This window comes from Juglans microcarpa x Juglans regia, chromosome 2S (genome assembly GCF_004785595.1).
Source record: "Juglans microcarpa x Juglans regia isolate MS1-56 chromosome 2S, Jm3101_v1.0, whole genome shotgun sequence".
Taxonomy (NCBI): domain Eukaryota; kingdom Viridiplantae; phylum Streptophyta; class Magnoliopsida; order Fagales; family Juglandaceae; genus Juglans; species Juglans microcarpa x Juglans regia.
The window spans coordinates 1,446,655-1,467,242 of record NC_054597.1 but is presented as its reverse complement, the minus strand read 5'-3'; the positions used below and the strand labels follow the sequence as shown (position 1 = coordinate 1,467,242).

The following is a 20,588-nucleotide window of genomic DNA, read 5'->3' as shown; positions in this document are numbered from 1 at the left end:
AAATATATGGTGCATATATAGTACATTAGTACTTACACTGCCTCGTCAATTCATCATGTAGTCCTGAACTTGAAATTAGGACGCATAGATGTGTTGGATATTAGGTTAATTTTGTGTGCTTTTGTTTCATATATTAACTCTACAAATGTACGTAAATTGATAAATTACGCCATATATATAACGAAAACATTGACGACATGCATGCATAAGAACGTGTGAAACACTTTATTATCAATATACCATGTTTCGTGTCACAATCTTTGTTCCATTACAAGCTGCATGATTACCACGCGTTAATTATACATTGTTAGTCTAAAACTTTTTTAAATAGTAGTACTACACGTCTTTACAGTTTTAAGTATAAGATCTATTTTATTAGTTATTTCTTTTTAAATTTAAATTTTAAATTTTATAATTTTTTGCATATTAATATTTGACACGTTAACACGTATTGTTATGTAAGTAAAAATTATAAATACAAATAATATTTTCCTTTTTTAAAACTTCATTCATTCAATTTGAATTTAAAGTCGAATCCATTGCCTTGATTGGTAATTTATAGTGCTAAAGAGTAAAGATAGCTAATTCAAGCAGAAGTATTGATTAAAGGGATTTTCAAGGATCATAATAAGTGAGGTGGTGATCGCGAGGGAACGCATCCATGCGCGCTTTTGATCCATCAATTACTGTGTTCATAAATGATCACGCGATTCACGATATTCCTTTATGTAGTGTACGTAAGCATGCCTTCAATATAACGTACTCAAAGGTAATAAAGTTTTATTTGAATGTTAAAGTAAGTTAAATTAAATTAAATTGAGATGATAAAATATTATTAGAATATTATTTTTTAATATTATTATTATTTTAAGATTTTAAAAAGTTAAATTATTTATTATATTTTATGTTGGTATTTAAAAAATTGTAATAATGAGTTGAGATAAGTTGAGATAGTTTAATGATCCAAACTAAGCCTAAAGTTAATTAATTTTGTTCATATTCATTTAAAAGTCAAACCCATCTCAACTCATCATTACAACTTTTTTAAATTTTAACACAAAATATAATAAACAATTCAATTTTTTTAAATTCGAAAATAATAATAATATTTAAAAAATAATATTCTAACAATATTTTTATCATTTTAACTGAATTGAACTCAATTCTGTTTAACATTCAAGCGCAGTCATTTCAAAAGAGAGTGCAAGTTTTGGAAAACAATCTCGTCAATTAGTTTTATCTTTAAAAAAAAATCATCAATTTTGATAATTATGTGTATATATATATATATAATTTGTGATTAATATAAACAGTTGCAGTTTGTTATTCGAGTCATGATCAGTGGATCGAAGTGGAAACATGTTGGGGATATTCATTTTCTTAGTCCTCACTAAGGCAAATTAAGAAAAAAGATTGATGCCTTCACATTTTTGGAGAAGCATATTATTGTTATGGAAAGAATGAAAATGTACAAATTTTCCAGGCACTTTAACCTTTCAGGACTCAGTCATGGGTCAAGTCCGGTGGTTGGTGAGTCTCCTAAATTAGTTCATTTCATTTGTTATAATATTTGAACAATTGGGTTAATGCCTTCTCGAGCATGAAATTAATTCATTGCTTCATCAACATTTTTTCCTCAAAATAATGTTTTCTTCTAAGAAATTTTGATCAATAAAATGAATATGTGGATTCCTTTTTCCTTCATAATCATTTGAGCTTAATTAATTAGATTTGTGTTGAAACCACAACCAAATCAAAACCCTCATCCCTGTTATACCTCCTATCTAATTTTCTTCTTTTCTTTTTTTGGCTGTTTTTTCATGGTTAAGTATGGCGGAAGGCTAATTTGGTGCTCTCCGACGACCACCACGCACTTTACCATAGGTTTTCCAAGGTGCCACACATGCGGTCCAAAGTAGGCGTGTATAATCCACGCATTGCCGCCAAGGGTGCTCTTATGGCGTCATGTGTGGCTTTTTTGGGTCTGTGGCCATCGATTACTTCAGACCTAACTGACCACCATACTCTCAGGATAGCGCGTGGCTCTCACGCGCCATCATAGTTACTTTGTTTGTCTTATTTTTCTCTACGATTGAAAATGGGGTTCTATGTCTTTCCAGTATGTAATTCATTTTTTCCCATATATTTTTAATTTTTGTTATGTCTTTTGTTTTAGAAAAATAAAAAACACATAATCTATTGGACTTTTTATCCATAGAGTGTGTCCTCTACTCCGTTTTAGACAGATAATGGGGTTTGTAAATTCTGTCTTGGACAGAGTTGTGCTGTCTCTCAGACTGTTGTCTATAGAGGTTTGCATCATAGATTAAACCATGTCAATCACAGTTATGTATTGGAGAGCTATTAATATTGTAGCTTACCTGTTATATATGTTTCAGGCTAAAGTTATAATGTCAATTATTAATGAATGCGGTATGTTTTAAAAAAAAAATTATTTTGATAAGTAATTGTAAAGTCTTTAATTTGGACCAATTATTTATTTATTTATTTATTTTTCTTATGTTTTTCAAGCATCCGAGAATAGAATGTTTTGATCAGTTTAACCCTATAACCATCCTTGTCCTTCACACACAGTTGTTCAATTAAGTAAATATATACATATTTAATTGATAAATATTTTGGTCCCATTTAGATAGTGAAAATATTTCATTTTATTTCATATAATCTAATTTTATTATTACAACTTTTTCAAATTTATACACGATAATAAACAATTCAATTTTTTTAAATTTTTAAATAATAATAATATTAAAAAAATATTTAATAATATTTTATTCAATTTTAACTTTTATCTAAAATTAGCTCATCTCATCTCAGTATCCAAACCTCACCTTAGGTTTTGTTTGTTTTTACAGATGAGATGAATTGAGATAAAAATTGAAAATTAAATAAAATATTGTTATAAAATATTTTTTTAATATTATTTTTGTTTTGAGATTTGAAAATGTTAAATTGTTTATTTAATTTTGTATGAGAATTTAATAAAATTATAATGATTAGATGAAATGAAATGAGAAAAGGAATGATTGTGAAAACAAATGAGGCACGGAGAGATTATTGAGTATTAATCATCTTTTAGCCCTTTGTCAAGGCTATTGATCATATACCTAGTCAATTTTTGGATATCATATCTGTTTATACTTTTTTCTTTCTTGGCATATCTGTTTATACTTTACAGGATGGATGAGAATTTATTCGAATAAATTCAGTTATGGCTTAAAAATAATACTTTATCAGTAAAATCTTGCTATATGGCTAGCTGGCTAGATGTCTAATTCGGACTGGTGTGCTGGCTTAATTAATACTGACTAAGATGGAAATTAATGATTAATGCTCAAAAATAAAAATAAAAATTATAAAAAAGAAAAATACTACTATGCCGCTCTAGTTATACCACTTATTTTATCTAATTGACATGACATCATCATATATATAATGTCACGTGGTTTATTAAAAAATAAAAAATAAAAACACAAACATAAAGTGGGAAGAGAATTGAGGGTTTCATCTTTTTGTATTTTTGAATGTTATTTTGTTTTGAATATATTTTTATATTTTTTAATAAATCATGTGGTATCATATGGTGCTGCACATCAATGGGTTAAATTGAGCAGTATAAATGAGGCGGTGTTGTAGCAATACTCTTTTGAAAAAAAAACCTAGTAAATGATAACTAATTACTTTACTTCTCCCCTAATTATATTGGTTGATTCAACACACTTTAATTCATTCTTTATAGTCAAAACATGTTACATCAATTAGTGTAATTGAGGATAACAATATTTAAAATAAAAAATAAAATTTTAATTCTTATTTATAAATGGTGAAAAATAATTATTTTAAAAAATATAATAAAATAAAGAGGCAGATTTGGATAATGTAATGCCGATTTATAGAAAAGAACAATATCCAAACATATAGCCAAAAATAATACATGCTCAAAAGTTTTCCAAACTAAAGTGAGAGCAGTAGATGGTGTGAAAAATGCATAAAAAAAGAAGGGCAAAAAATAGAGAAGAACAAAGAGAGCGTGGGGGCGTGGTGTGGCTGGATAAAAATCCGCTGTTGGAACAGCCCACTGGAAAACCAAGCATGGCCCCTGGTTTTTTCACTCTCTCCAAAAACAACTGTTTCCTTTTCAGCTACCCCTCGCTCTTGTCCCCTTTATATTCCGTCCTCAACCCGCACCCACCATCTCCTTCACCTACAGAAATGCCATTTCCCTCGTCTCTTTCCTCCTTTGACCTCTCACCTCCCTGTACTGGACTGTCCGGCAAGTACCATACGGTATAATTTATTAATCTGTACCTCTTTTTCTCCTTCTTCCCCTGTTTTCTCTGTTTCTCGTTCATTCCTTGATATTTTGCTTCTTGGGTCAATACCCAGATACAAACTCGGCGTCTCTAGCGATACCCCGTCTCCTCTGTTTTTGTTTGGCTCAACACCCGGATCCCGATTCTGCATTTTCTGAACGGTTTTGGGGTGCCCATATTGAATTCCTTGTGTGAATTTGAAGTTGAATGGGGATTGAGACGACTCGAACCGATCGAAAGGGAAATAAGGAGTTCCGTGAATTACCCAAGGCCACAGACACGACTTCGAAAAGCAAGACGAGGAAGAGCCGGCGACGTCAGAAGAAGATGTCGCCGGTTCAGATGCTATTCGAGACTTGCAAGGAAGTGTTTGCCAATAGCGGGACCGGGATTGTGCCATCCACTGAAGATATTGAACGGCTACGAGCTGTTTTGGGTATGTTTTGCTTCTTTATGCACGAGTTCGTATTGAATTTTGTGTTAAAATGTGATCTATTCATCTGGGCGTGCCTGAGGATATTGAAATTCGATTGAAGAGAAACTCTCCGCTGGCTTTTTGATTGGTTTCTTGGCGCAGTTTTGATATAGAAACGGGTTGGGTTAATTATTATGCTTTTTACTTCTCTTAAACTTTGAAGCGGTTGAGGTTTATAATTTTGACGATCAACTTATAAAGATGGGAATGTTCTAGTGGTATTTGCTTTATCTAGAGATGTTAGTTCGATGAGTCGTGACAAACAATGTAATATCATCCGAGTAGGTTCAATACCTTTTAGGATGTCGGAGATGATGTTTTTCCCCCTTTTTGTTTTCGATCGAAACAGCAACAGTGGCTTGTCCAACGGGTCGCCCTACATGCCCTCCCCAATTTAGGCAGGATTCGATTTTCACCCCCCCACCGGGGCGCCGATATTCTGGAAAGTCTGAGTGGTGATATAGCAGCATAGGAATACTAACGCGAGTTCTACTTGTGCATTACTGACATGAACCCTCTACAAAAGCTGTGCTTTTGCCATTCGTATACTTGTACTTTATTCTTATTGGTCCGACTTTCAATTTTGCAGATAAAATGAAACCGGAGGATGTTGGCCTCAGTCCCGAGATGCTGTATTTCCGGACACAGGAGGCTCGTAGAACCCCGGCAATAACATACTTGCACCTCTATGAGAGTGAGAAATTCTCGGTCTGTAAGCTTCTCTGATCCTCTGAGGTGCTATTGGGTCAAATTCAGTTTACCCAGGGAACTTTATTGTAGCCGTGGTTTTCAAATCTTTTTCAATTATTTCAGATGGGGATCTTTTGCTTGCCACCGAATGGTGTTATTCCACTTCATAATCACCCCGGCATGACGGTTTTCAGTAAGCTTCTCTTTGGGACCATGCACATCAAATCATATGACTGGGTGGTTGATGCCCCTAATGACACATCCGCCAATGAGAATCCTTTAGAAAGTAAGTCTTCCCTTCCACATTATCACCAAACTCTTTCCCAAGACACTGTATAATTTCATGTTTCCGTAGACAGTGTATAATATATGATGCAATAATTAGCCTCCTTTAAAAATGAGGTGGAAAATTATTAATATTAGAATGAAATTTACAAAAGAATGACACTAAGAAAGGTAGTATCTAATATCTTGATGCTTCGGCTATACTCTAAGCCCTTAATTTCACAATCAAGATTAGATAAGTTTCTTACAAAAAAAAAGAGAAATATATGAGAGGGTGGGGAATTTAACAAAACTCCAAAAAACAGTAGATAAGCATAGAAATTAAAACGTAATTGAGAAATGGTGCTAGCTAATTGGCTAGTCCCCCTGTTAGCTGTCATAAAGGCTATTGTTAGAACAACCCCATGGTAGAATTTTCTGATACATCTGTTGCAAAAAGATCCCATAACAGGAATGTGTGCATTGAATATGATCGATGCAAGGTTTCAATTGAAAGGTCTCCAATTCTGCACCTTTTGCTTTCAGGATATGCAGACAATAGCTATTTTATGACAAAACAAAGCACTAGCATACACTTGAAAAGTGGTGGGAGGAGTTGGAAATCCCTAAGTCGATGATAGGTCAAGCTTCCAAACAGAAGAAACTGAACAAAATTGGGGTGGTGGGGGGGGGGGGGGGGTGTTAATGGGTGTTTGGGAAAGAGTGTTAGGATGTGGGTTTTGTCTGGGAGAGATCATGTGGCGGGCGGTGCCATGCACGTTGGTGCTGGTGAGGGTGGGATAGGGTGATTGGGAAAGTGACATGAGGGAGCAAGGCCTGATGAGGGTTGGAGGGCTGGGATTTTCAGGTTTTTTTTTGGGAGAGTGAAGTGAGCGTCCCCATCAGAAGATGAATGGGTGGGGTTCATGGAAGGAGGATGGAGTCGGGAACATGGTGAGGCAGTGCGGGGGGCTGTGATGGTGTCTAGGGAGGTGTAGATCTGAACAACAATAAACACCTTCAAGGAACTAAGAAAAACATTTTAAATGATAGAAGAAAACTGAAAAGGAACTGTGAAGGGGCAGTAGAGAGGCACTGTGAACAGGCAAATAGACTTATCTGAAACGATTTGACTTCTTTTTTATGCGACTTGTTTAGAAAGTAGTCAATAGGTACTAGAAGCCCTTATTTATGTTAAAACCCGGCTGTTAATTTGTTACTGTAATCTCATTTGGAAAAGTTTGATGGATTGGCTACGGTTATCTAGTTGGATCGGATAATTTCTTACCTTTCAACTAGAAAATTGATTTTCAACACTTTCCTTTCCTCCATCTAGAAAGAAACTATTTTGACATGATTTTATTGATGCAGTCACAGCTCCTGCTGTTCGTTTGGCTAAGGTTAAGGTTGACTCTGACTTTACCGCTCCTTGCAACGCCTCTATCCTTTACCCAGCTGATGGAGGCAACATGCATTGCTTCACAGCAGTGACAGCATGTGCAGTGCTAGATGTGCTTGGCCCTCCATATTCTCCTCCAGATTCTGATCCTGATGGCCGGCATTGCACATACTTCCGTGAATTTCCTTTCACCAGTGTATCAGGTACCAATCGGATTGCTTCTCCATGCCAAAGTTGGGTACAATTTTCTTTACCGCGCCGATGAGGCAATGCCTTTACCGGAAATGCCGACTTGATTATTTGTCTCTCTGTGGCAATTTCAGTTGATGGGGTATCGGTGCCTGAAGAGGAGAGGGAAGGTCATGCATGGCTTCAAGAGCTGGATCAACCTGAGGACTTAGAGGTAGTTGGGGCATTGTACATAGGCCCAGAGATTGTGGATAAATGATCCTGCAAGTCTGCTTCTCCTTCCACCCATGTTGGCAATAGGCGGAGGCCTAGTCCGTGCGGCAACCCAACCTTTTGTTTCGTTTGTATCTTTTTCTCCTCCTTCAGTTCTTTTTTTTTTTATTTTATTTTTATTTTTCCTCCCTTTAAAGAGTTTTTGTATATACCCAGGACAAAAAAACTACAAAGCGAAGTTAACCGGAAATGAGTAGGAAGTTATTGAGTTAATTGTTAGCATCATCTTGATACTGGGGTCTATTCCTCGTCTCTCTGATAACAACGGCCAGCATCTACCTTCCCCTTTCAGCGGGGCAAAAAGGTTGCGTCCAAGTAAAATTGCGTTCGATGTTGTTTTTTTATGACCTCATTTCGATGACATATAGGACTTTCCCATAAGGTTTTAGTGGGGAAATGGAAATTGTTCAGAAAAAGTTGAAATGCCCTGTGGGAATTAATAAGGTCAATGATCTGAGCATGTCTCGTCGGATAGGAGAATTTGGGTTGGCTCCAATACTGGAAGTATATTTACTGAAATATGCATTAATGAATGTTATGGTATATTCTATGAATTAAAATATGCTATCCCCACATCGCCAGATCAACTTTGAGTCTAGAACCTTCTCCACAACTCTTGCCATAAAACTCGATAAGAAAATTAAGAACAAGAGCAATAAGGGTTTAGAAAGTCTGGGTTGTTTTTATAATGTTGGTCAGACCCCCGATCACCCGGCACTCGAATCGTTCGTATCGGTTCTTTTTATAATCTTTGGTCAGACCATAGTCGAAAGCCCTCTGATTTCGATCAGTTTTCAATCTGGGTGGTTGGAAAGTTGGTCACCCCTATGTGGGCTGATCCTGTATTATTATTATTAATCAATCTTCTCATCTCGCTTAACCCTCAACATGAACACGGAAATGGGAGAGTTTTAGATAGTGAGTTAAAATGAGATGAAAATTAAAAATTAAATAAAATATTGTTAGAATATTAAATATTATTATTATTTTAAGAATCGAGAAAGTTGAATTGTTTATTATATTTTGTATGAGAATTTGAGAAAATTATAATGATTAAATGATATGAATTAGGGGGACTTTTGTTTCACAACCGGGCCTAATATATCTTGAGATGAGTTGAAATAAATTGAGTTGAGACGAGTTGTGAGGGACTTAATTCTTGTATGACTAAATTTTGTTTGACCCTAGTTGCACATAATATATTTGGACACCATGTCAAAGACTTCAATTGACGTTAATTAGAAACAATTGGTCTATACAGAGATTTTATGAGAGGAAATTTACAAATTGATGTCAGTTTGACGTGGTATTTCCGGTGGTAAAGTACTATTTATTATAAAATAGATCTAACGTACAAAGATCTCACAAAAATATACTTATAAAATGATATAATTTGACGTAATATATTAGGCATTTTGTTTTGGGTAGTGATAGGGTTACTACCCTATTACTACCCATCCACTACTCATATACATTTCAAGTTTTTTTAATTTTTCATCATTTTCTTTTAAATATTTTTTTAACATTCTTAATAGAAAAAATTAAAAAAAATATATAATTTTATTGACACTCGTTTTCTTAATCATTAAGTAAAATAAAAAATTAAATACAAATTAAATACAAATTGAATAGTAAATGAGTTGTAATTAATAGGGCAGTAACTCAATCATTATTATTTTATTTTATGTTTGGTAATCATGAATCTGAGATTCTAAAGACAACATCAAACATGAAACATACATCAGACAAAATATGGAATCCGGCAACTACTAGGTTTGCCAGTGAACAAATACAAGGATCTGCAGAAAACATTTATTTTAACAAAAAATGGAACAAAAACCCGTTGATATCGATGTCATCCCAAAATAAAACCAATATATATAGGAAATGCTACTTGCACCATCGATCCATAGCACCAATCTCTCCTCTTCCCTTCGTTTGTTCCTGTCTCTCTCATGGCTTTGATATGGCTCTTTGTGTTGATCGTTTCCTTCTTTAATAGGTCTTCTGCAGATGTGGTAACGGCCCTGCCGGGACAGCCCGAAAATGTTTCTTTTAAGCAGTATTCTGGTTACATTACCACGGATGCTCAGCATGGCCGAGCTCTATTCTATTACTTTGTCGAAGCTGAATCAGCTAACCCATTTTCACACCCCTTGACCTTGTGGCTCAATGGAGGTTGATATCAGATCGTTGACTACCTTTCTTGCTGTCTCTCTATATACTTTCGATAATGTATTATATATACACACACACACATGTATGTATGTATGACACTTCATGACGTTCCTAGCTACTTTTTTTTTTTGAAACACGTTCCTAGCTATTTCATTTGCTTTTTGTCTGCAATTTATGATGCTAGGTCCCGGTTGTTCTTCGCTTGGTTTTGGCGCGTTTATGGAACACGGTCCCTTCCAACCAGGGGACAATGGACTTCTTGTTAAGAACGAATATTCATGGAACTTGGGTAAACTTGATTTGAATTGCTTAACTGTACAGCTAGCTAGGTTTTTTTTAAGGAAAAATGTTTGCTAAACAGACTCCACAACAAAATACTTGACAGAATCAAACATGTTGTATGTTGAGTCACCTATTGGGGTTGGATTTTCCTACTCTAACACCAGCTCCGATTACGTGATCTGGAACGATACTCAGACCGGTATGAATTCTACCAGCCACCAGCATACAGTGTATTGTTCTGCAATTGTTGATGTTTCTCAACTTTTCAATCCATGATAACTTCTATTGTTTTGGGTGGCAGCCGAAGATAATTTGAGGTTTATAATAAACTGGCTGGAAGAATTCCCAAACTACAAAGACTCTGAGTTCTTCTTAACCGGTGAAAGCTATGCAGGTAATTAAGTAACCAAGTTGCTTGCTACTTTTCAAAACAAATTTACAAGTTCGGTCAATGTTACTGTGCTGATAGATGATGAACAAATTCAGCTTTGTCAATGTTACTGACATCCTTTTTGCAGGGCACTACATCCCCCAGCTCGCAGCTTTGTTGATGGAGTACAACAGGAATCCCAATATCAAACCCATCAAGCTAAAATCCATTGCTGTAATGACCAATCACTCGTGAAAACTAAGAAAAAAAAAAAACCTAAATGATCACCATGTCAGTTAATAGCAACAAGAAGGTTTACTTTTATCATTGTTTGTAGCTTGGAAATCCACTCTTGGACATAGACATCAGCGTGCAGGCGGGAGACTACTTGTGGGCACATGGAGCAATATCTGATGAAACACTGATGCTGGAGAAGACGGTCTGCAATGACTCAAAGTATCTTCGGGAATACGTCCACGATCAATGGTCTCAAGGATGCAACGATGTGTTTAATAGAGTTTCAGACGAAATCAGCGAGGACGTTGCTACTGATGACCTACTCTTGCCCAAGTGTTTGTCATCAACCTCGGCCGAGCAATTTAGGATCACGGGGAAGCATGCAGGGAAAACTCATGCAGCGGTATATATGCACAGTGGTTTATGATTTTTACTGATAATGATGTTGATGAAATGAATCGTGCATGATGATTGTTTTGAGTTGTTTATGACGGGAAGATTGAATTTGGGCTCCTGGAGTTCAGGTTGCTAGGAGGACGGGAACTAGAGGTGATCCATGCCTTCAAGGAAGAATATTCACCTATCTTAACAAACCTCATGTTCAGAAGGCACTTCACGCCAACACAACTCATCTGCCCTTCCATTGGGACTTCTGTGAAGGGTCTCTCTCTCTCTCTCTCTCTCTTTCTCTCTCTCTCTCTCTAAGATTATTCATAGATATGTTAGTTACTAATTAATTTGCAGGCCTCTTATATACCAAGAAAATAACACGGACATGAACCTTGTACCCCTCGTCTCAGACATTCTAAAGGCGGGCATTCCCATCTTGCTTTACAGGTTCAATAACAAAAGTCACTTTCTTTTCCTTTGTATTTCTGTCGAATGGTGAAAGTATAAATCCCAAAAAACTTCTGACATTTTCATGGAGATTTTTTTTTTCATCAAACAGTGGCGACCAAGATTCGAAAATTCCTCTCACTCAAACAAGAATAATTGCCAACAATCTGGCCAAGGATTTGAAGCTAGTCCCTTTCACAAAGTACGGTCCTTGGTATGACAAGAAGCAGGCACGTATGCAAGCATAGGATTCTCATTCTCCCAACTTTTTCAATCCTCCCTTGGGCCTATGGGCCTATTGTTTTGTGGCTCTGTTGAGCCGAATTGCAGGAGGCTTGGTTAAGTGGAAATTGAATGGGTAAAATGGGCATTGCAGGTGGGAGGATGGTCGCAATCATTTGGTGGGTTAAAGGACGGGAAGAACGTGACCTATCTCACATATGCAACGGTCAGGGGTGCTGCCCATGAGGTCCCCTTCACATCTCCTTCACAGGCCCTCACTCTGTTTCGTTCTTTTCTAAAGGGAGTCCCTCTTCCCAGGCCCAGTGAATGATCTTTGGGGTAAACTGCTGAAACCCATTCTCAAATGGTCCTGTGCTGTTCTAATGGCATTCTAATCTATATTTGATATCTTGTAATTTTTGTTTTTTTGTTTTTTTGTTCCCATTTTATCGTTCATGTGTTATTGATTCTGGTTATGTTTGAAGCTTCTTAAACTTGAATTAAAATTTGGAGCAAATTGTTGGTGAAAAGCTTGGTGTGTTTTGCATATATTATATGATTGTGATATGTAAATATTCAAACTAAAAAGACTTTAAATTAGGAAGTTGGACCAAATAATAAAGAACTCATTAAATTCTAAGTACATAGTCTTCTAGGATTGGTTATCATCAAAGGAAAATGGTAAGCATGGGGTTTCCTTCAAATGATCAAAGCTCAAGCAAAAAAAAGAAGAGCATGCATGGCTTAAGCTTAGACTTTGACCCTTATATATTTATTTACTTATTTATTTATTTTGTAACAATTTAACTTGGTTTGGATAGAGAGTTGCTTCTAACTTATCTCTTTTCAATATCCGAACACCGCAAATATAAACATTTTTCAATTTCAAATTTTTAACATTTTCATCTAATCATTACTTAAATATTATTACAACTTTCTCAAACTTAAAAACAAAACACAAAAAATAATTCAACTTTTTCAAATTCTAAAATAAAAATTATATTATTATAATATTTTAACTTTATAATATTTTTATTCAACATTTCTCTCTCATTTCTCAAAATTTCATAAAACATTTTAACTCAAATCATTTCATTACTATTCACAAACCATTTCAACTCAATATCAGACTAGCCCTTATTCCACCAAGCTAATTGAAATTATCCAAATGTTCCTGTATGTTAATGGAAATATATATCAATTCACTCAACAAATTGGTTAGTTGTTAACCACGTGATTATTTAATAATAAAGTAATAACATAAAGTAAATAAATTGCTTAAAATCAATCTTAGTATCTAAGAGAAACCTTTTAAAGAACTCTTTACAGGTAAAGTGTAACATAGCTGCCGGCATGGGTTGACCAGGTGGAACGAGCGGCGGCGGCTGGGTGATCAGGAAGAGGAGACCGAATAGAAGAGGCTAGGGTTCACGGGACATTTGGGAAGTGAATGAACTAAAGTGAAGTGTCGGTGTACGTGTGTTCTAAAGTGAAGTGAACTAAAGTAAAGTGAACTAAGGTCAAGGCAGGTTGTCTGAAGAACTAGATGTAGGACGTGGGCTGGACTCAGCAGAGTGGGATTAAGGGACTTGGACTTGGGCCGAATCATGCATGGATTTATTTAGTTGTTTCTTCTTGTATTTGTTGTTAACTGGACTAGTCCAGACGTTAATTGTTTGAGACGTTATTTGCTTTGTATTTCCTTCTAGTACAGGCCCATGGCCTTTTTCATCTTACTGTAAGGTTTCTACTATGTAAGGCACCGTTATGTGCCTATTTTCTTTATGCAAAAATCTGAATGAAAGCTTAGTTATTTCCTTTTACCTATTTTCTCTCTATGTACTTTGAAAAAGCTTCCCTGTTCTCAGTAACATTCTTCCAGAGTGTTATAAGTGGTATCCAGAGACACCGGTATCTGTGCAAAATATTGCCTTATGGCTGAAGGTACCAGGCTAAATCAGTTACAAGATGGGCTCAATGCCTTAAAAAAATCCTCAGAAAATCAATATCAAGAGCTGAAAAAGTCCACAGATTCAAGAATGTCCCATTTAGATACAGAGATGGCAACATTAAAGAAGCAAAATGAGACTATGATGCAGCAACTAGCTATCATTACAGCGGGGATGAAAAAAGGAAATCCCAGCCCAACTTCGGGAGAGTCTTCTTCGGGTGTACCAGGAGGAAATGACCATGAAAACTTGCAGTTACAGCAGCAACATTAGCAACAACAGCAGCAGTTTCAACAGCAGCAACAGTTTCAGCAACAACATTTTCATCAACAACAGCAGTTCCCGCATCAGCAGCAGTTTCATCAGCAGCAGCAAGATGAAGTCCAGGCACACATAGTGAGGTTGGATTTCCCTGTATTCAATGGAGAAAACCCATCAGGTTGGATCTGTAAAGTTAACCAATTTTTTCAATACCATAACACCTCCCCACAAAGCCGTGTGAAACTGGCCTCATTTCATTTAGAAGGAAGAGCATTGGTTTCGTTCCAAGATCTGGAACAAAGTGTGCAAATCTAGGATTGGGATATGTTCACTAGAGCCCAACTTGTTAGGTTTGGACCTAATGCTTATGATGATCCTATGGAGGCCCTTATTAGGTTAAGGTAAACAAACACTGTTGAGGATTACCAAGCAAACTTTGAAACCTTGTCAAATAGGTTGAGAGGAATATCTGATGCATGTAAGTTGAGCTATTTTTTGAGTGGACTAAGGGATGAAATAAGATTACCCGTGAGAATGTTTAGCCCCACCAACCTAATAATAGCCTATAGCCTAGCCAAGATACAAGAGGAAAACCTTAACCTAGCCAAAAGAAATTCCAAGTCCATTTCACACTATTCTGCTGAACCAAGTATAGTAAGGAACCCCATCCATCATTTTTCCCACCAATCTGAAAATACCAAGCCAAGCCAAAAACCATCCTTAACCATACACAAAATCAACCAAAACCAAATGAAAGAGAGAAGGGAAAATGGTTTATGTTATTATTGTGATGCCAAGTGGTCCCTAGGCACATAAGTGCCAAAATCCCAAATTGTTTTTGCTGGAGGAAGTGTTGCCTAACAATGAGAGTAGTGTGGTGATTGAGGAAATAGAAGGAGACACCGTAGAAGAAATTCCAGCAACCTTAGATACTTGTCCCACCCAAAAGAACCCAGAAATTTCCTTCCATGCAATAACTGGTTCCCTTAACCCAAAAACAATGAGAGTGAAAGGGAGGATTGGGAAGCAATGGATTACCATCTTGATTGACACGGGTTCTACTCACAATTTTCTAGATCTCACAATCTTAAAGAAAACCAATCTACCCTTAGATGAGATGGAGAAGGTTACAGTGAAGGTTGCAAATGGTGAGCTGGTCCCTAGTGTCGGGAAATGCAGTGAGGTGAAAGTCCTTATTCAGGGAACTGTCTTTGAGATGGAAGTTCATGTGATTGTATTGGCTGGTTGTGATATGGTGTTGGGAATTAAATGGCTGCGGGAGTTGGGGAAAATCATGTGGGATTTTGATAAGTTGTCAATGCAGTTTGGTTATAAGGGCAAAAAAATAAAAATGCAGAAGTTAACAGCTGCCAGGATGATTGAGGAAGGGTCTCTAAACATGCAAAATAAATTGGAGACAAGAGGGATTATTTTACAGCTCATAGAAGGAGAACTTTTCCCTGATTCACAAGCTGTAACTGAGATTCCAGCAGCTATTATGAAGTTACTGGGACAGTTTGGCGATGTGTTTTAAGAACCCAAAGGACTCCCACCCCCCCAAACCCATGACCACTCCATAAACCTCTTCCCCAATACTAAACCCATCTCTATGAGATATTACCGTTATCCTTATTACCAAAAAGATGAAATTAAAAAAATAGTGCAGGAATTGTTGGCTACGGGAGTGATTCAACCTAGCCAAAGTCCCTACTCTTCTCCCGTGTTGTTGGTAAGAAAGGCAGATGGGACGTGGTGGCTATGTGTTGACTATAGGGGCTGAACAGTGTAACCATCAAAGATAAATTTTCTATCCCCATGGTTGAAGAGCTAATGGATGAACTACATGGATCAACTATATTCTCTAAGCTGGATTTTAGGTCCGGCTATCACCAAATACAGGTTAAGCCAAATGACATACCCAAAACTGCCTTTAGAACTCATGAGGGACACTATGAGTTCCTAGTGATGCCATTTGGGCTCACTAACGCTCCCTCAACTTTCCAGAGTCTCATGAACGAGGTATTTCGACCATTTCTAAGGAAGTTTATACTTGTGTTTTTTGATGATATTTTGGTGTACAACAAAACATAAGAGGAGCACGCACAACATTTATTGCTCACCTTGGAGACACTAAGGCAGCACTAGTTATTTGCAAAACAGTCTAAGTGCCGGTTTGGGTGTGATGAGGTGGCTTACCTAGGCCATCTAATTTCGGCAAAGGGGGTACAAGCAAATCCGGAGAAGCTGAATGCTATGGTGGAGTGGCCTCTACCTAAGACCATTAAGGCCTTTAGAGGATTTTTGGGCTTGATGGGCTACTACCGCAGATTTATAAAAGCGTATAGTGAAATTGCAGCGCCACTTACCAGGTTGTTAAAAAAAGAGGGTTTTCAGTGGAATGAAAAGGCAAAGATGGCCTTTCAAAGGCTGAAGAGGGCTATAACTCAGCCACCAATTTTGGCACTTTCGGACTTTTCAATACCATTCATAATTGAGTGTGATGCCTCAGGGATAACAATAGGGGCAGTGTTGATGCAGCGTGGAAGACCTATAGCATTTTTCAGCAAGGCTCTCAAGGGTAACTCCCTCTCACTGTCTACCTATGAGAACGAGTTATTTGCTTTGGTTTCAGTGGTATTAAAGTGGAGGTCTTATTTGTTAGGGCGGACTTTTGTGGTTAAAACTGACCAACAAAGTCTCAAACATTTGCTTGATCAAAAAATTGGAACTCTTATGCAGCAAAAATGGATCACTAAGCTACTTGGTTACGATTTCGTGGTGGAGTATAAAAGAGGGTCTGAGAATAGGGTGGTTGATGCCCTATCCCGCAAAGATCAGGAACCTGAAGGGGCACTAATGTTGATCACCTTTCCTAATGTGGAATGGGTGGAGGACTTGAAGAAGGCCTATGATGTGGATGCGCACTTACAAGATTTGATGAGGAGCTGTTCAGAAGGTAAGTTAAGCTCTAACTATACCTTGAGGGATGGGTTACCGTTGTACAAGAATAGATTATGCATTCCTAAACATGAGAAATTTAAAAATAAGTTAATGGAGCTGTCCCATTGCAGTCCATGGGGGGGACATTTAGGTTATGATAAGTCTATTCATCGGATGATGAGGGATTTCTACTGGATGAGAATGAAAAAAGATTTGAAGAAATTTATTAGGGCATGTGATATTTGTCAAAAGGGTTAAGGTAGATAACACTCTACCAAGTGGCTTGCTGCAGCCATTACCTATACCATCTCCACCATGGACTCACATCACCATGGATTTTATTGATGGTCTTCCCATGTCACAAGGGTATGATTGTTTATGGGTGGTGGTTGATCGATTGACTAAGTATATTCACTTTGTGCCACTAAAACACCCCTACACAGCCAAGTTAGTGGCTGACTTATTCCTCAAAAATATCTTCAAGCTACATGGATTACCCTGTTCTATAGTTTCTGACAGAGATCCAACATTCACAAGCCAATTTTGGCAGGAGTTGTTCTTTCTACAGGGGGTTCAAATGTCTATGAGCACTGCCTATCACCCTCAAACCGACGGGCAGACAGAAGCCGTCAATAAAACTGTCGAGAATTACCTACGGTGTTTCACAGGAGATAGGCCTAAGGATTGGGCAGTGTGGGTTTCACTTGCAGAGTGGTGGTATAATTCTACTCAACACACATCCACGAGGATCTCACCCTTTGAGGCCTTCTATGGTTACCCCCCACCCCGTTGGCTGGACTACATTCTGGGATCAGCCTGTGTACACTCAGTGGACCTCACTTTACACAGTAAAGACCAAATATAAAAAATACTTAAGCAAAATCTATAGCAAACCCAAAATCGCATGAAAAGGTACTCTGATTTGAAGAGAAAAGAGCAATAATTTGAAGAAGGTGAATGGGTATACATGCGCCTACAACCGTATCGACAAACCACCGTAGCTCACCGGCGCAACCTCAAGCTTGCACCACGATTCTTTGGTCCATTCCAGGTGTTGCAGCATGTTGGGGAGGTAACATACAAACTGGATTTGCCTCCATCATCAAAGATCCATCACACTTTTCATGTATCCCAACTCAAGAAAAAAATTGGAGTTAGAGTTTCGGCCATACCTTCACTACCGCCTGTAGATGAGCATGGGGTTCTACGGCCTGAACCCGAGGAAGTCCTCAGCCGTCGCATGGTCAAGGCGAGGAACAAGGCAAGGGCTGAGTTGCTCATTCGTTGGCACGGGCAAGACGTGGCAGACGCCACTTGGGAAGGCTATTCGCGGCTAAAGGAACTCTTCCCCCACCTTGCGGGCAAGGTGTGCTGATGGGGGGAGGAGTGTAACACAGCTGCCGGCGTGGGTTGACCAGGTGGAACGAACGGTGGCGGCTGGGTGATCAGGAAGAGGAGACCGAATAGAAGAGGGGTTCAAGGGACATTTGGGAAGTGAATGAACTAAAGTGAAGTGTCGGTGTACGTGTGTTCTAAAGTGAAGTGAGCTAAAGTAAAGTGAACTAAGGTCAAGGCAGGTTGTCTGAAGAACTGGAGGTAGGACGTGGGCTGGACTCAGCAGAGTGGGCTTAAGGGACTTGGATCTGGGCCGAATCATGCATGGATTTATTTAGTTGTTTCTTCTTGCATTTGTTGTTAACTAGACTAGTCCAGACATTAATTGTTTGAGACGTTATTTGCTTTGTATTTCCTTCTAGTACAAGCCCATGTCCTTTTTCATCTTACTGTAGGGTTTCTACTATGTAAGGCGCCGTCATGTGCCTATTTTCTTTATTCAAAAATCTGAATGAAAGCTTAGTCATTTCCTTTTACCTGTTTTCTCTCTACGTACTCTAGAAAAGCTTCCCTGGCTTTTCTCAGTAACATTCTTCCAGAGTGTTACATAAAATCATATAGGACAGTCAAATCCAGAAAAATCAATTTTATTATTTAAAAATCAATTACAAGCAATAAAATCAAGAGAATTTTCTCACACATAAGTACTCGGAATATACTCTCTAATATCTCCAAGCCGAAATCTCTAATCATCTTATCCAATAGGATCCTTTAAATAAATAATCAGAAACCAGTTTGAATTGTAATAGGATTCTGCTGACGGAGTGACTCTGTTGAAATGCACTCTTTTGACGGGATGCTGACATCTGTCACTTAATCTTATCAGTAGTAACAATTTCTCATTCAAACTCTTCTCTGGATAATTACAGAAATCTTGGAACTCGATTTTAACACTCTTGACTTATTTAAACACTTCTTAATAACTTTTAGATAAACTCAAAATAGCTATAAATCAAGTCAAAGTATTTTACATTCATCCAAATTTCAAAATCTAAGATAAGATAAACTCTATTATTTTAGTTACCTAATCCTAGCCAAACTTTTGCATCTACGCCAATCAATATTTTTCTACCAATCAGTTTTCTTGGGCTCCGATTTTCCCACCCATGTGTTATATACTTATAATACATTATATATATCCTGTTCAAACTTCATTATCAACATGCAATTAATTATCAAAAAAATTTCTTTGAAGATATATCATCTCCTTAATAATTTTGTGGATTCATATATTGGCATCAAGGAAAAAGTTTCTTTTTACTTCAATGAATTGATCAGTAGTAATTGGTTAGACTGCTCAAATGTGATTAGAAAAGTTCCATAAATCAGGTTAATTTGATATAACGAGGCTAAGAAATTTAATTTTCATCCAAGAAGATCAGCAAAAACCATTGGAAACGGATTGTTGTTGTCACTGTTGCCTGGACCTTTTTTCTTATTTTAACATAAAGTAATTGCAGCGAATAGGAGTTAGAGATGAAGGGTTGGGAAAGAACAGGCCCAACCTCTTTCTTCAAAGCACTAAGAATAGAGTAAACTCTCCAATTCTTTGAAGCACCCGGTCGCCTTTGGGCAACGACATAGGGCCTTTGGACGACTAAGTCAGCTCGGGGATAACGGCTTGTGGTATGCCCACCTCCATTAAAAAAGATGCTTGTGTTTTCCACGAAGAAGGGAGGCCCTCCTAGCGAGATAGCGGGTGAGCGTGAGCTATTTCCAAAAAAAGGAAAAGGGGTGATCCTTTTTCTTCAATGAAAAAAGAACAAACAATTCTTTTATAAGTATTAGAGTGCGGCAGAGGACTACGAAGAAGGAAGGAGCTTACTAAGAGGTGGGCCGGGGAATAAGAATAAGTCAAAGATCATCGGTAGTTGTGGGGTGCCCCCAAATGATCCTAGGAATCGGACAACAATGCCTCCGATCCTTCGAACAACTTGAAACGTACACACGGGAGAAAGAGTTGAACTAGGGCTAGGCCAATTCAATCGGACTCTGCTCATATACGTAGGGCTCATATAATTAGGGGGGGACTAATGATGTATCAATGCATGAACCAGATTCTTTTCTTCCTTTTGGGAATCCTTGGGGATTCTTTTTGGTTGGTGCACTAGGCTAGGCCCCTGCTTTAGGTTTTGATTCATCGCCCAATGAGAATGAGGAGTCAAAGGCTAATATCTCTCTGCCCGAATCAATGATGGAATCAGGCCACTGGTCTCAAGGCTTTCTATACAAAGCCCTTCTCTTCTTCACTCAAAGAGGCAATGCACTCTTTGAATGGTACTTGATTCATAAA

General features: G+C 37.5%; 2 protein-coding genes across 3 annotated transcripts; both read left to right on the top strand.

Moving 5' to 3' along the window:
* The first annotated feature begins 4,059 nt into the window (after positions 1-4,059).
* Positions 4,060-7,837, top strand: LOC121252676 (plant cysteine oxidase 2-like). 2 transcript variants are annotated; one of them, XM_041152421.1, is made up of 6 exons: positions 4,061-4,308; positions 4,408-4,770; positions 5,399-5,517; positions 5,623-5,785; positions 7,135-7,365; positions 7,486-7,837. In XM_041152421.1, exons 2-6 carry the CDS (start codon positions 4,542-4,544, stop codon positions 7,608-7,610), a joined length of 867 nt encoding a protein of 288 aa, XP_041008355.1. In that variant the 5' UTR covers positions 4,061-4,308; positions 4,408-4,541; the 3' UTR covers positions 7,611-7,837. The 2 variants fall into 2 exon arrangements, with proteins under 2 accessions (XP_041008356.1, XP_041008355.1); XM_041152422.1 differs by having other exon boundaries at positions 4,060-4,770.
* Positions 7,838-9,379: 1,542 nt separating this feature from the next.
* On the top strand, positions 9,380-11,785 carry LOC121252675 (serine carboxypeptidase-like 45). The gene is made up of 9 exons (XM_041152420.1): positions 9,380-9,802; positions 9,987-10,091; positions 10,188-10,283; positions 10,386-10,478; positions 10,603-10,688; positions 10,792-11,094; positions 11,216-11,352; positions 11,436-11,528; positions 11,641-11,785. The coding sequence occupies exons 1-9, from the start codon at positions 9,580-9,582 to the stop codon at positions 11,774-11,776; spliced, it is 1,272 nt and encodes a 423-aa protein (XP_041008354.1). The 5' UTR covers positions 9,380-9,579; the 3' UTR covers positions 11,777-11,785.
* The last annotated feature ends 8,803 nt before the right edge of the window (positions 11,786-20,588 follow it).

Excerpts from the sequence above, each read along its gene's own strand:
- LOC121252676 (XM_041152422.1), top strand. The coding sequence starts at position 4,542 with ATGGGGATTGAGACGACTCGAACCGATCGAAAGGGAAATAAGGAGTTC. Across the intron at positions 4,771-5,398 it reads ACGGCTACGAGCTGTTTTGG|ATAAAATGAAACCGGAGGAT; the intron begins GTATGTTTTGCT and ends TCAATTTTGCAG. Across the intron at positions 5,786-7,134 it reads CAATGAGAATCCTTTAGAAA|TCACAGCTCCTGCTGTTCGT; the intron begins GTAAGTCTTCCC and ends TTATTGATGCAG.
- LOC121252675 (XM_041152420.1), top strand. The coding sequence starts at position 9,580 with ATGGCTTTGATATGGCTCTTTGTGTTGATCGTTTCCTTCTTTAATAGG. Across the intron at positions 9,803-9,986 it reads GACCTTGTGGCTCAATGGAG|GTCCCGGTTGTTCTTCGCTT; the intron begins GTTGATATCAGA and ends TTATGATGCTAG. Across the intron at positions 11,095-11,215 it reads CAGGGAAAACTCATGCAGCG|GTTGCTAGGAGGACGGGAAC; the intron begins GTATATATGCAC and ends CCTGGAGTTCAG.